Below are 12906 nucleotides of genomic sequence, written 5' to 3' on the forward strand. Positions count from 1 at the left end.
CAACAGAAAATTCATTACAGGGATCGAGTATCGCGATATAAGATCCCGGATTCTTATTGGCTTAGTGGCCGTGGCTGTGGCGAGCTACTAGCTGGCGGCGAACACATTTCCAGTCGCATTTCATCCAGCTCGATGAGCTTTTTGGTCACCGGTGTGCGTGTGCCGGTCCTGATCGTGGCCAAAGTACCCAACTGCTGCACCTGTAGGAGTCTCGATGTGACGAGGGCCTTGATGAAGATAAACACTCTCCTGAGCTGAGGTCCATATCGGCTGAGGGTGCACTTGATTTGGTTGTTGGGGGCTGGGTTGGTGGCTCAGAGACAAAAAAACAAACAAAAAAAAGCCAGCCCGGCCCGGCGTGGCCTTAGTTCCAAACTCTGCTGTCTCTCCTGTGTGCTGCTGCTGGGCGCTTGTGCCCTTGCAGTCTTTTCCGCCGCTGTTCGCTGCGGTTCGCTGCTATTCGCGAGGGTGATAACGGACAGACTTCAAACGTCGAAGGGTCAAAAATGTCGGAGGTTTGTCGTGGGAAGGCGTGTCGGTTGGCCAGCTCTCCCCGAGCCGAGGGGCGTGGTGGGCCGGTCCTCAGCTGGCCAGCGCCATGGTGTCGATGACCTGCTCCAGCTTCCCACGTAGCCGCTGTCTGCGCGACTGTTCGTCCTTCTGCAACGCCGACAGGATCTGGAAAGGCAGATTAAACTACATTGTCACACCTGAATCGCTCATTTCAATCCTGTAGCTGCGTTATATTGCGCTTTTTTAAACCTTAATTTGCTGGTGCGAAGATACATCAGCTTTTTGGCAAAGAACTAAAGAAAAAAATCTCATTCATTTCAGCTAATTTCAGATCTCCTGTTAGTGATTACATTTCAAACTGATGCTGACAACATAGACGGGTTTGGCAGGGGGAGGGAGGAGTGAGGGGCTGCACACACGAAGGAGTGCACGAAGGAGTGCATGTGCACAAGGGAGAGAAAGAGACAAAACAGACTGTATTTATGTGTGCATTTGTCTTTGTGGTGCGTCATTTCGTTTACATTAGCATGTGTGTGTGTGTGTGTGAGAGCGTGTCAAGCACGTTCATGTGTTTTTGTGCGCGTGAGGTCAGGGCATGTGTTAGAGGCGATGAGGACCCTGGAGCTGCCTACATCTGGATAATAGGCTGTAATGAAGGGGAGCAGTTGGTTTGAATGGAGCCAGCTGCAACCAGCCAGCATAACTACTGTAATACTGTTGCTATTGAGGGAAGGGGGGGGGAGGAGAAGAGGCTGCGGCTGCTTATCTTTTACTGCATAAAAGCTCGATAAAGTTGGGGGAAAGCAGAGGTTGACGGAGACGTGTGCATGTCTATGAGGAACCATAGACATGCACATTGGGAGGTCAGAGTCGCGGATTTGAGAGCGGCGACGGACGTGACCCTCTACGCGCTCGTCCCTGCAATGGCACCGCTTTCATTCTGCACAGGTTCACACATGCGCCCATGCAGGGAATGTTCCTGGACACTACAAGGATACACTGCATGACTCCAGGGCAATGAAATGAAATGAAAATGAAATGAAATGTTTACGGCATGCGATGGCTCAAATCATTCAAACAGTGAATTTTGAATGTGTTTCACACCGGACACGTCCTTTATATAATACATTGAGTTTCTCCGTTATGCTCTTATTTACTTCCTAGAGCCTAGGATGGTTGCCTGGCAACCACACTGTGTCTTTGCTGGCTGTAGCTTCCTTTTTAGCCTTGAGAAAGGGCCGAGGTATTGATCTTCTCATCTAATTTTCAGAAGAAAAAAAGCAAATAAGCGCCTTTTTTTTTTAAATGTCTAACTATTCCTATAAAAGATGACACCTGTATGCACAAACTCTCTCTCTCACACACACACACACACACACACACACACACACACTCCTGTTCCGCAAAGAAATGTTGAGTTTTAATCAACCAGCAGCAGCTGTAGGATACTGTGCACGCAGGTCTCTCCTAATGAAGCGCCATTAGCTCCATAATGTGTTAAGCTCACGCCTTAATTGTTCACCCTAATGGCGATAATACCTTCCAGCTCTCACCAATGTGGTCTGGGTATCAGCGTAATTGAATTCAAATGACCTCTCGGTATTAGTCAACACAAGTGAAGTGACACAGGCCCACCCCAATACCAAGCGCTTTCAGCGCTCCATTCTCCTCCGTGCCCGGGGGAGCTCACCTCGTCTTTGTATTTGATGATGTAGGAGTAGATCTCGTGCAGCGCCGACATGCTGTTGAACTGGCTGAGGTGCAGGCGGGACTGCTCCGCAAGGTAGGCACTCATGTCCTGATCACTGATGGCCGGCATTCGGGATATATCCGAGTAATACCTGGGGGGGGAGACAAGAGTTTTATGCACCGCACCATTCGCATTCCGTCCAAAAGCTCGGCTCACGGGTCGTGATTCAATATTCCGAATGCAAACGGCGGCTGCCGGGCTTCTCACTGAGGGGATGGAAGCAGTTCACAGTTCCACGTTCAATATTTAGCTGATGTTTCAGTCTCTCGCTCTGGGACACTTTGACGGGACCAATGGATGCAGGGAGGGACATGACAGCCAGACGCAGCGAGGAAGGGTGGACTGTGTGGCGTTCAGTGGCGTATCAATGTTGAAGTTCTTTTTAAGGGAGTGTAGGAAAATGATTAGAGGGGAAGACGGAGTTATTCTTTTTTTGTTCTTTCCTGAGAGGTGAGTAGATTAAACTTTCAGGGAGAGCAGGGAAGGTCTTTTTACTTTGTTTCACTCCAGGTTTATATTGTATTTGAATATTCCCGTGTGAGCTGTGAAAGCTGAAGCCACTTGGAGTTCAGCGTCTCGCACAAAGACGTGCGGACAGGAGGAGCCAGGGTTCGCTCCACTAACTTTGTGATTAAAGGATGACCTGCTCTCTCGCCCCGGGCGACAGCCGCCCAGCTGATCTGACACATAGTGGGCGACAGCATCACCTAGTATAAATCACATTAGAGATTTTACTATTTAGTCTGGGGCGTTAATACTCCACTTATTCCGCCCTTTCCCATCCCAATCATTTTCATCCAGTCCCTTATTATGATAACTGAGCATTAACTGGTATTGACTCGGGGAGAAAAAATCCCTTAGAGAGTGAGGCAGGAGTACAATAAGAATACATCCCAATATTGAGCTTGGATTCAGAGGCATAATAGAAACAAGGTTTAACTGCACCCAATTAACCATCACCTATAAATCCGTATCTCATACTCCTTCAGATACTCCCCGAGATCCTCAGGACTCGCTGCAGCACGCTTTAAGTGTGTCGCTCGACACAAAGAAATGGACCCGGTACCACGATAATCGTCTGCTCCTTTATTTTAGTTATTTAACCTTTATTTATCCCATTGATATGTTTTTATCTCTTTCACAAGGGGTACAATGACCAAGATGGTGGCGTAGTTTCACACATGGCCACACATAAAACACAGATACATTAAAAACAAAACACTTAAACAGCACAAGATAAAAAAATACATTAAAAAAAAGATCGTAAAATAAACATAAAAAGAGAGATAGACTTAAAATAAATCAGTAAATTATATTAACTAGAGAATTTTCATTCAGTGATTAAACAAAGTAGAAAAAGTAGAAAACAAAGTATCAAATATCATCATAATGAACTACTGATAAAAGTGTTGCTGGAATTATTTTTAAGCCTTTGTTTCTATAGTAGAAACCTAATTTCAGTAGCAATTCATATTGCCAAAACTACTTAGCTTACCAAAAAAGAAACAAGGATTGTACGTTTTTTGAGGATATACAGCTGCAACAAATCCATCTCTTATTTGTATGTTTTTACATCGCTAGGTGATGTGACACTCAAAGTGATTTTTTTTTGTCTTGGACCTTAATTCAAATGGCAATTTAAAATGTCACAGACGGAACTAGCATTACAGATATTTCCTACACTCTGTGAGCATTGTATTTCATATTCACGGACCCGAAGCGAGCTGTAAATAAAGTACATGACTTTTTCCCCCCGCTAATTTAATAGAACCGTGTACTGTGAGACCAGGGAAATGCTTCAAAAGCTAGTGGCAGACAAAGTTCAACCTGTTACGTTCTCCTAATCTTACAGCTGTTTAAATGAGTAATTTATCTCACCGCTCCACCTCACTTTTCTTTGAAGACAAATTTACAGATTAGTCAACCTTCCCAGCTTCAACAACTCATATGGATTCTTTTTCACTTAGCATTAATAATTGTGGATGTGCTATAGTTCACCCAGAAAATTAACACCTGTATGCCAATTATTCGGCCTGTGTTACCTTGCATTGGTGAGTAATTGGTACACAAATGGTCATTTTGTGGCTTTGACGTACCTCTCGACCCAGTTCTTGTAGTTGGGGATGTCTTTCGCGTAGAGAAGCTTATTCGAAGGCGAGTCTTTTCCCAGTTTGTGTTCTGACGTTGAACAGGAGTCCATGAAGGTCTGGGCCACCACGGACAGACAGGCGTCCGTGATGCTGTTCTTGTGGATGTCGAATACAAACTGGGGGTTCTTGATGACGTTCACCCAGAACCGCAGAGGAAGACTGGAGAGGGAACACAGAAGAGGCCACTTTGTGAAAGAAAACATTTAACAACACGTAACTAAATGCAACCTGGGAAGTGACTGAGTGCTTTGCTTCAGCTGCTTATTTTATTATTTTTCCATATCGCACAACTTGTGTGCATTAAAAGCTTGTTTTTCAAGTGGTTTATATTGTGTTTGTAATAATCTTGCACAGTGGGTGCCCTCAGGCAGTGTAGCAGCTAAATGGTAGAACAATCTAATTGGTCGTAACAAAAAAACAAAAAAAAACGTGACCTAAATTCTTTGCGAATATAGCAAAACCTGTTAATGAAATAAACGCAAACAAATACTACAATGCCGGTCTGAAGATGTTATTAAATCGTCCAGTAAATAATGAACAAGCAGCCGACACAGCAACTATTTTAATTTGTTTTGCATTTTGCAGACCTGGATTTATTGATTTAATATAATACTTTGGTTTTGCAGTGTTGTTCACACAGATATTTACTTTCCAGACATTTGCAGATGGGGTATATAACATTACAGTGCACCCAGGAGCACAACGATTTTGGGGTATTAACAACAGTTGGAACTGCAGGTCGCATGATGTCCATCTGGCTCAGAAAGACCCGCTGCCAAATACATGCATTACAAAAGAAACAAATGTAAAACTATCAGAAACATTCAAAATGTACTCTTTGAATGATCATTTTGAACTATTCTAAAATGTAGGAAATGGACAATGGCCATCAAAAGGTCCAAAGGTGAAGTCATTAAATTGCAACAGATTCTCACATTTGAAAAAGCTGGAATCAGGCAATGTTTGAAGTTTTTGCATCTACACAGTACTTGGCAGACGCCTTAACTAGGGAGGGACTCAAATGGAAATGTCACGAAAAGGTGAAGATCTGGCCGTATGTGGTACCATCTTGGAACGATATCCGATTCCCATCATACCACGCGTCCGTCAGTAACTAAATAACTCTCCCGCTTACCAGTTGCTCTTCCAGGTGTGCCGTACGTCGTAGTCTGTGATGGAGTGCTTGTCGGCCTGCTCGTCCAGGAAGTCGAACATGTACTTGATGGCCAGCGGCAGCGCGCTGCCTCTGTGGGCCGTGCTGAAGATGGTCTCAAACAAGTCGTCCACGAACTTCTGCAGCGTACCCTGAATGGACGGACGAGGACAGAGAGGAAACACGAGGAATTTAAACTGTAAATTTCAACGTAGTATTAATTTTTCATGCACATGTAGGCGCTTAAGAGTTGCTCGGTGGTAAAACATTACATTTTTTAAATTGTAATCTAGAAGTAGGAGCCGGGATCTCATGTCTTTTGCAAGTCCGTAGTTTGTCTCTGATTCCTTTCGACGTTTTAATACAGCTTATATCGCCTTATTATAGGAACTCACTCTGACCTTTGTTTTCAGAGGTTTTACTGTTTTGTTTTATTACTTGTATCGATTTTGGTCATTCGTGTGTTGAGCACGTTTGTGCTGGTGCTCATGAATTAATCCATACACCCTCACAAACACCTCCTAAAAGAAGATCCTATATACCTAAGTTTAAATTCCACCTGTTAATCAGAAGAGCAGACAACCACCGTGTGAAAGCTCAGCGAGAGGCGGAGAATGAAAATAAACATAATTTCCCTGTGTCGTGGAGTAGTGCACCATTTACAGCCACTTGTAGCCACAGCACCTGAACGGGCCATAAGTGTGTGCGTTTCTAGTGTGAACGGCCCCAGTGGGAAACACAGCGATAACTCGGGCTGCGTGACTGCCTCGCTCTGCCCACTGAGCTCTGCGGAATCACAAACAGGAACCCCAGCTCTCGGATTCGGAATGGCGCATTCCTCCAATGGCAGTGCCTCAACATAATTGTATCAAATGTAGCTGAATGAATTTCCCTAACAACACATTTGTTTCCTAGATTCCTCCATCTGGCAGAATCTATTACCAAGGAGATGTTTGGGGATCGTATTTAGTCAGCCATTGCGAAATGGAGCAGGAATGAATTTCCTGCCCTGGCTGCGGATCAAAGTACTGAGATCTGCATAGTCAGGACACAGAAAGACAGCTATTGAGAGACAAGGACAAGATGAGTTTCTCAATTGCATTTGCCTCTCTGTTTTGTCATCATGCATGGCCAAATCTTCAATCCCTCGACAAATTACCTGTCTCCTGACACCTCCTGTATCTGCCTCCCTGCACTCTGCAACACAAGCCCACCTTTTATTAATCTGTTTTTTTTTCTTATTACCAGTGGAAATTGAAAAGCCGGCTCTCTTGTAACCGCTGCCCATCGCTGTATTTCCCTTCCCCCTGCTACAATTAGGAAAGAGACAATGAACTGAGAGACACCGAGGGAGGAAAAGAAAGACAGTCAGATGCTGCAAGGATGCAAGATGGAAGAAATTGCCTGCTTATCCCTTGTGTGTGTGTGTGTGTGTGTGTGTGTGTGTGTGTTTGTGTGTTTATAATGGGTCCTTTCTTACATTGGTAACCAATTTGGTTAGGTAGATCTATACATGTTTCCTGAGCAGCTAGTATATATTAAAATACAAAATACTACTTCACCGACACCAAAACAAGCACTTTTAGTGGACACACGTTGACCTCCAGAAGCTCGCTGTCTGCAGCGTTCACCCATCAACACTGGAAGAAAATGTCAAAAGCTGTTGTCCCCATTAGATACTTAAGACGGAAAAGAAACATGGGAAAATAGGGTCCAGGTTGAAAATCCTTTAAGTTCAAGTCATCAATGTGCGCCGATAGAGTGGCCACCGGCTCGACACCCACCTACCTGAACTCCCTGATTCACCACAAAGTGCAAATCAAGCCTCATTTCAATGCATTAAATGCCAATCCTCTTCTCTTGTGTGCTCCCTTGGTGATGGAACGAGTTACTCGACTCAATCCAACGGTAGTCTTCAGAGTGTCCCTGCTCACTTAACATGCTCTCTCCTTCCCTCGTTCTCTATCTCTCTCTCTCTCTAGAGGAACAACTCTCATTTCTGCTATACACTAATGTGTAACTTCATGCACCTGCAACCTTGTAGCACTTGGAACTTGAGCACTGTGACACTTGGCTTCTCCTCGATCTGCTATGCCTGGGATGGTACCGCATTTGTGTGTCACTATTGGACCAAAACGTCTGGCAACCAAATACATGCAAATGTAAATATGCTGATAGAGGAATGCTTTGAATTTTGATGACGTGTTTTGATATATTTTAAGACTCCTCAATGACCCGCAGTCGTAGTTTCTTTAACCATCAAATAGGTGAGGTGGATCCCTTTGCTTTCGAGAGCTGATAATGCTAAAAAATACCCCATTAGGCTGAGTTCCAGTGGTAGGTTTGACTGTTCTCCAATGGTTCCAAGTGCAGTTTGGGAGTTTTGTTTTACCCTGACTTGAAATGTAATTTTTAAAACACTCCTCTGTCTTACTTTTGTAGCGAGCAGCCGTGTCAGGTAGATCTCAGAGACCATCTTGCTGCCTCGGTCGCCCTCCCTCTGGTCCGAATGGTCGTGGTTCTTCACCAGATGCCACAATTTAGTTCCGCTCTCCAGGTCAGGGGTTATCATGGGTGTTCGTGATCGTAGACTGTCTGGACTACTGGCCGTCCTCAGCATACTCTCTGGAGCCGGAAACACAAAACAAAATGATTTGATGATGTCAGCTTTAGAAACCTTGTGATTCAGTGATACAAATTAAAAAAAATATGGATTTCCCTTTTTAGAGCAAATATTTCCACCTATTATTATAATTATTATTATTATTATTAGGAACAGTCCTGAGCGTTTGCATTTTCTAACTTTTGTAAATTATTTTAAATCTTTATTTGGCACTGTATCTAAAAACACAGATGATTAACTATTCAAAATGTGTAATCGTCAATCTCAGGCAATTTTTTTCACAAGGTTTTGTAAATGTCTCATATAAGTAACACGCCTTTTTAGCATAGCATTAGCAAATACATGAAATGAGGCCACATGCCACATGACATGATTGCTAATAATATGAAAACACTTACCACCTTCAGAGTAGTTTGGAAAATATCATTAAAAAAAACAACCAACAACAACATAACAATATCTACAAAATAATAATACATAATAATAATATACAAATTTTAATAGTAATTAAAAAAAAAAACATTTCTGAAGGATTCTTATTACATTTCATGGCGTGTAGTGCTATAGATTGGGGACAGGCTGAAATCCTTATTTTTTCAGTGATCTGGGTAGTTTTTAGTCAGGTTTTACATGACATATCTTCAAATTTAATTTAGGACAATGTGCTGGACACTTTGCTGGATATACTTTTCATGCATATTTATGCCTGTAATGTCCTGAGGAGGGAGAAGGCACCGTTTCGGTGGAATGGGCCATGAAGTACAACTATAAAACATGTAGATTCTCATTCTCATTTTACTCTCTCGCTTACAGAGCGCGACTCACACCACTCTACTCGTCTCCATCATCTGTGTATGTTTCATTATTCACGACGCGAGTGTCAAAGTTGATGCGAGCGAAGCAAGGAGATGCATATCTACGACTGTTCCATTTAGGAATGGAGAGGGGACGGGCAACCAGGGAGGTCAGGGGGGAGGACTTCTCTCCCTCTCCTGACTAGCTGTTGCTCCTGGGGAAGAGGGAGACGTATGGGATGGACAGAAGAGGTGGAGAGAGCTGCTTATGCATGCTGCAACCCCTTTATGTCCGGTGAAAGGAGGGAGAGGAGATGACAGGAAAAGCGGGTGGGCTAAATAGAGAGAGACACAAATAACTTGAGGAGAGAGAGAGAGAGAGAGAGAGAGAGAGAGAGAGAGAGAGGGGTGAAATGGAGAGTAATGGGAGATAGAAAAATGAAAGCGGCTGAGTGTCCTCGTGCTGTTGTTGCTCTTGCCGGTGGGGTGCTGAGTGGCTTTGATTCCAAACCCATCACGGCCACTGGTGGACAACATTCACCCGCACTCATAAACACACCCTCCTACTCACGCGCACACGCGTGCGCACACATACACACACACACCCACACCCACATAATCACTATTAAACCGCAAAGCAAATAAAAACACAACGGGCAAACACTTTTTCTTCATTTATTCGCTTTTAATCAAAATAGCAGCAGATGTGCAGGTTTTGCAGGTTGAGATGATTCACAAAAATAAAAAATCTTTGATTGCGGAAATGTAATTTTCTCCATTGACGTTGCCCCCCACTAATCCAGTAGTCAAACAGTGTAGGTGTTATGTGATTGCTTTTCGTCAGATGTTTCCATTTTTGTTCAAGTCAAAGCGCCTCCGCATAGATAGGGCTCAACTTCATTAAGGGTATTTGTTTTTAGGACTTATTTCTACTCTGAATCGCATGACGACTTGCATAGCGACGAAGCCACAGAGAATGATCACTTAAATTCCCACTTTTCCTGAATGCCACGGAGATTTTTAGGTTCATTGCTTCCACTTTTTACAGATCTCATCAACGTTGTTTTCAGGCAGCAGCTGTAAAATAGCGACTAGCTGGTGGAACATTAAACATCTGAGGAGACAGATTTTTTTTCCCAGGAATTGGCGGAGAACTAAAATTACAGAATATATATTATCAGCCTTGCCAGAAACGTAATACAAATAAATCCAAGATTGAATTTTGGCCGAAGCGTTCGGCCTCTTTTGCCGCTACTGTTGACCTGCACGCAACCAAAGCCCACTCAAACGTGATTGGTCAATACTACTCAGGCAACCCCCACATCCCTCCCCAAAAAACAGAAACCAGAATACATCTGATGCCAAAATCTATTCCCATTGCCTAAAGATTCTGCATTTATTTGCAGATTTCTGTTGGTAGAGATTATTAAAATAGAATATTCCCCACTTCTGTATTTGATGAATAGGTTAGAAGAAAAAGCAGGAGGTCTCACTCTCCTGCTATTTTAAGGCACCACGGTTGTCGTCAGAAACTGCCCTCACTAGATAACAGCTCTGCTAGAGGCACGTCTGATTCGGGAGGAGCCTGGCAGCCTAATGGTTAATGTGCGTAATTCATAACTGCGACATGATTTCAAATGAATTGCATCCCGTCGAGGAGCTCTAGTTGCATGTCACATCCTCCTCTCTCTCCCCGTACGTTTCCTGTAGATGTCCACACTGTCGAATAGAGGCAGAAATGCTCTCCCCGAAAAGAGCTGTGCAAAAAAAGATTATTAACATTTTAACCTCACCGTATAATGGGTACTTTTAGAGAAAATCCAGGTTGGTTGTGAGTTTAGATCAGTAGCGATGATAACAGCTGTGCATGCCTATGGGGCACTGCCTCTTTTTTTTTTACGACAGAGTAATTTATCTTCCAAATTGTTTAATTTTCAGGTGAAGTATACCATATTGATGCCAGGCATCTGTCTGTCGCTGACTGCCAGGTGCTCCCTGTCTCTCCAACTCTCTCTCCGTCACTCAGCTGGGAATGGAGGTGTCTACTTTAATGCCTGTCATTTACGGGCTGCTTTGAAATAGCCGTGGAATAGCCTTGGCCTGGGCTGACAGCGATGGATAAAAAGGATTGCCATTCACAAAGAATGGAGCTCAATCATGGCCGCGATAAACAAAGACAAAGAGCTTATAAAGGAATTGGGAGATGGGATGGGAGTCACTGACGGGACGATTTTAAATAGGGTGAAGTCAAGAGGAGAAAAGGGAGTCCTACCGTATCTGCTGAGGCTCTTGGTGAAGGTGGAGGAGTTGGAGATGTTGTAGGCAGAGTTCTGCTTCGGCACCAGAGCGATCACGGAGCCGTCTGTCACCTACACGCCAAGGCAAACACCCAAATATTCACCGCATGAATCCAACCGTGCCTGTGCACGTGCCTGTGCACGTGCCTGTGCACGTGCTTGTGCCCGTTTTTTACCTGATAGTGAGCCAGCGTGTTCAGTCGTTTCCAGTCGTTGTCGATCTTAGTTGTGACATCTTCATCTTGCAGAATGATTCTGGCCATGCGACCTTGGCGCCATTCTTCAGGGAAGAGGGAGCAGACGTTCAGAGCAAAGAACAACAACACATGTTGTGTGCGGGTGTGAGTGTGTGTTTCATTTGACCTTGCAGTGTGGTGTGATTCAGCCGCTTCTAAATCAAAATCTTCTAGTTCATTGTTTAGTTTCACGGCCCATCAAGTGCATGTAAGTTAGTGACCAGCTGGTGAACATGTGTAGAATTTAGCAACTAAAATATTTTATACATAATATATTTAAAGGAAAAAGGAGGGTAAATATTGGATGTACAGGCAACAGGTGGTACAAACTCTTAAATTGCGTCATGTCTGCAGGATATGTAAATGAGCAACGGGTGATCTTATGTCATGCGTTATGTTTACAGGTTGCTGTGCTCTGCTGCCCCTCCACACACACACACACACACACACACACACACACACACACACACACACACACACACACACACACACACACACACACAGAGTTTTGAGTTGTTATTTGACATTGAATTTATAAAGAATGGAAAGCAGCCCATGATTTGCGTTTTACTTGCAACCGCTATCTGGCCCGTCACCGAGGTCCACACCAAACAAAAGATGTTGTGCTAATGATAATACAGCACGAATCCCTTTTTGTGTGTTTCACAATGACATGTCGGGGAGCTTTGTTCATTTCTTTTACATCACACAACTGCAGTTGCTGTTGCATCCTGTAACCGCATCCCAAGAATAAATTAGTTTGATGGAGCGTGACGACGCCGTCGCCTGGATAGGATCCCCGCTGGCATGATCACTGGGAGGTGTGGGTGTCACACCCTTTATTAATGCTCTTCGCTCACCACTAGCTCTCTGAAGACGATAACAATTACACCGTAACCGCGTGGGGGTGATTAGCGCTGATCTTATTTGTGCTGATTTATGCGATTCAAACTATTTTTGCAATGAGGCTCAATTGCAACGGAAATACGCCCCTGGGCCACCATTTTGTCCACACGTGTCTCATATAGTTCTATGAATATGCAATATGCAGCATCGTGTGTCTTACCCAGGTCCATGTCGGAGGCCTTGGGCCGTTGGGAATAGGGGCTGCCCTTGTACACGGCGTCGAGCAGCTTCTCTTTGACCTGAGTGATGGTGTCACAGTTCAGACACTTGACCGTCACCTCCTGGGCGTTCTCGTTCTCTGGGTTCACGCAGTGCAACGTCTGTGGGAGAAATAAATACACATAAACAGGTGGAAACAATGGAAAATGAAAACAGAGACAATATTTTTGAGCTGAAGCAGAGACACAGAGAGGAACACCGGCCACCAGTAGATATTGGGATGATTGCTACGGTGCATTTGAATGTACATGACGTGCATTTTCAC

At 44.0% G+C, this 12906-nt stretch overlaps 1 protein-coding gene across 1 annotated transcript in view; it reads right to left on the minus strand.

Annotated features, from left to right (window-relative positions):
• Positions 1-582: 582 nt before the first annotated feature.
• Positions 583-12906, minus strand: part of LOC306743580 (plexin-A1-like) — a gene marked incomplete at both ends in the record, with an annotated part of 182910 nt that continues 170586 nt past the window's right edge. The window contains 8 exons of the mRNA XM_079226108.1: positions 583-678; positions 2204-2354; positions 4360-4572; positions 5549-5718; positions 8001-8191; positions 11256-11352; positions 11457-11560; positions 12583-12742. Of these exons, the coding sequence (XP_079082234.1) occupies positions 583-678; positions 2204-2354; positions 4360-4572; positions 5549-5718; positions 8001-8191; positions 11256-11352; positions 11457-11560; positions 12583-12742 (1182 nt within the window). The remainder of the gene's footprint in view (positions 679-2203; positions 2355-4359; positions 4573-5548; positions 5719-8000; positions 8192-11255; positions 11353-11456; positions 11561-12582; positions 12743-12906) is intronic.

Source organism: Taurulus bubalis (assembly GCF_910589615.1).
Source record: "Taurulus bubalis genome assembly, chromosome: 11".
Lineage (NCBI taxonomy): Eukaryota > Metazoa > Chordata > Actinopteri > Perciformes > Cottidae > Taurulus > Taurulus bubalis.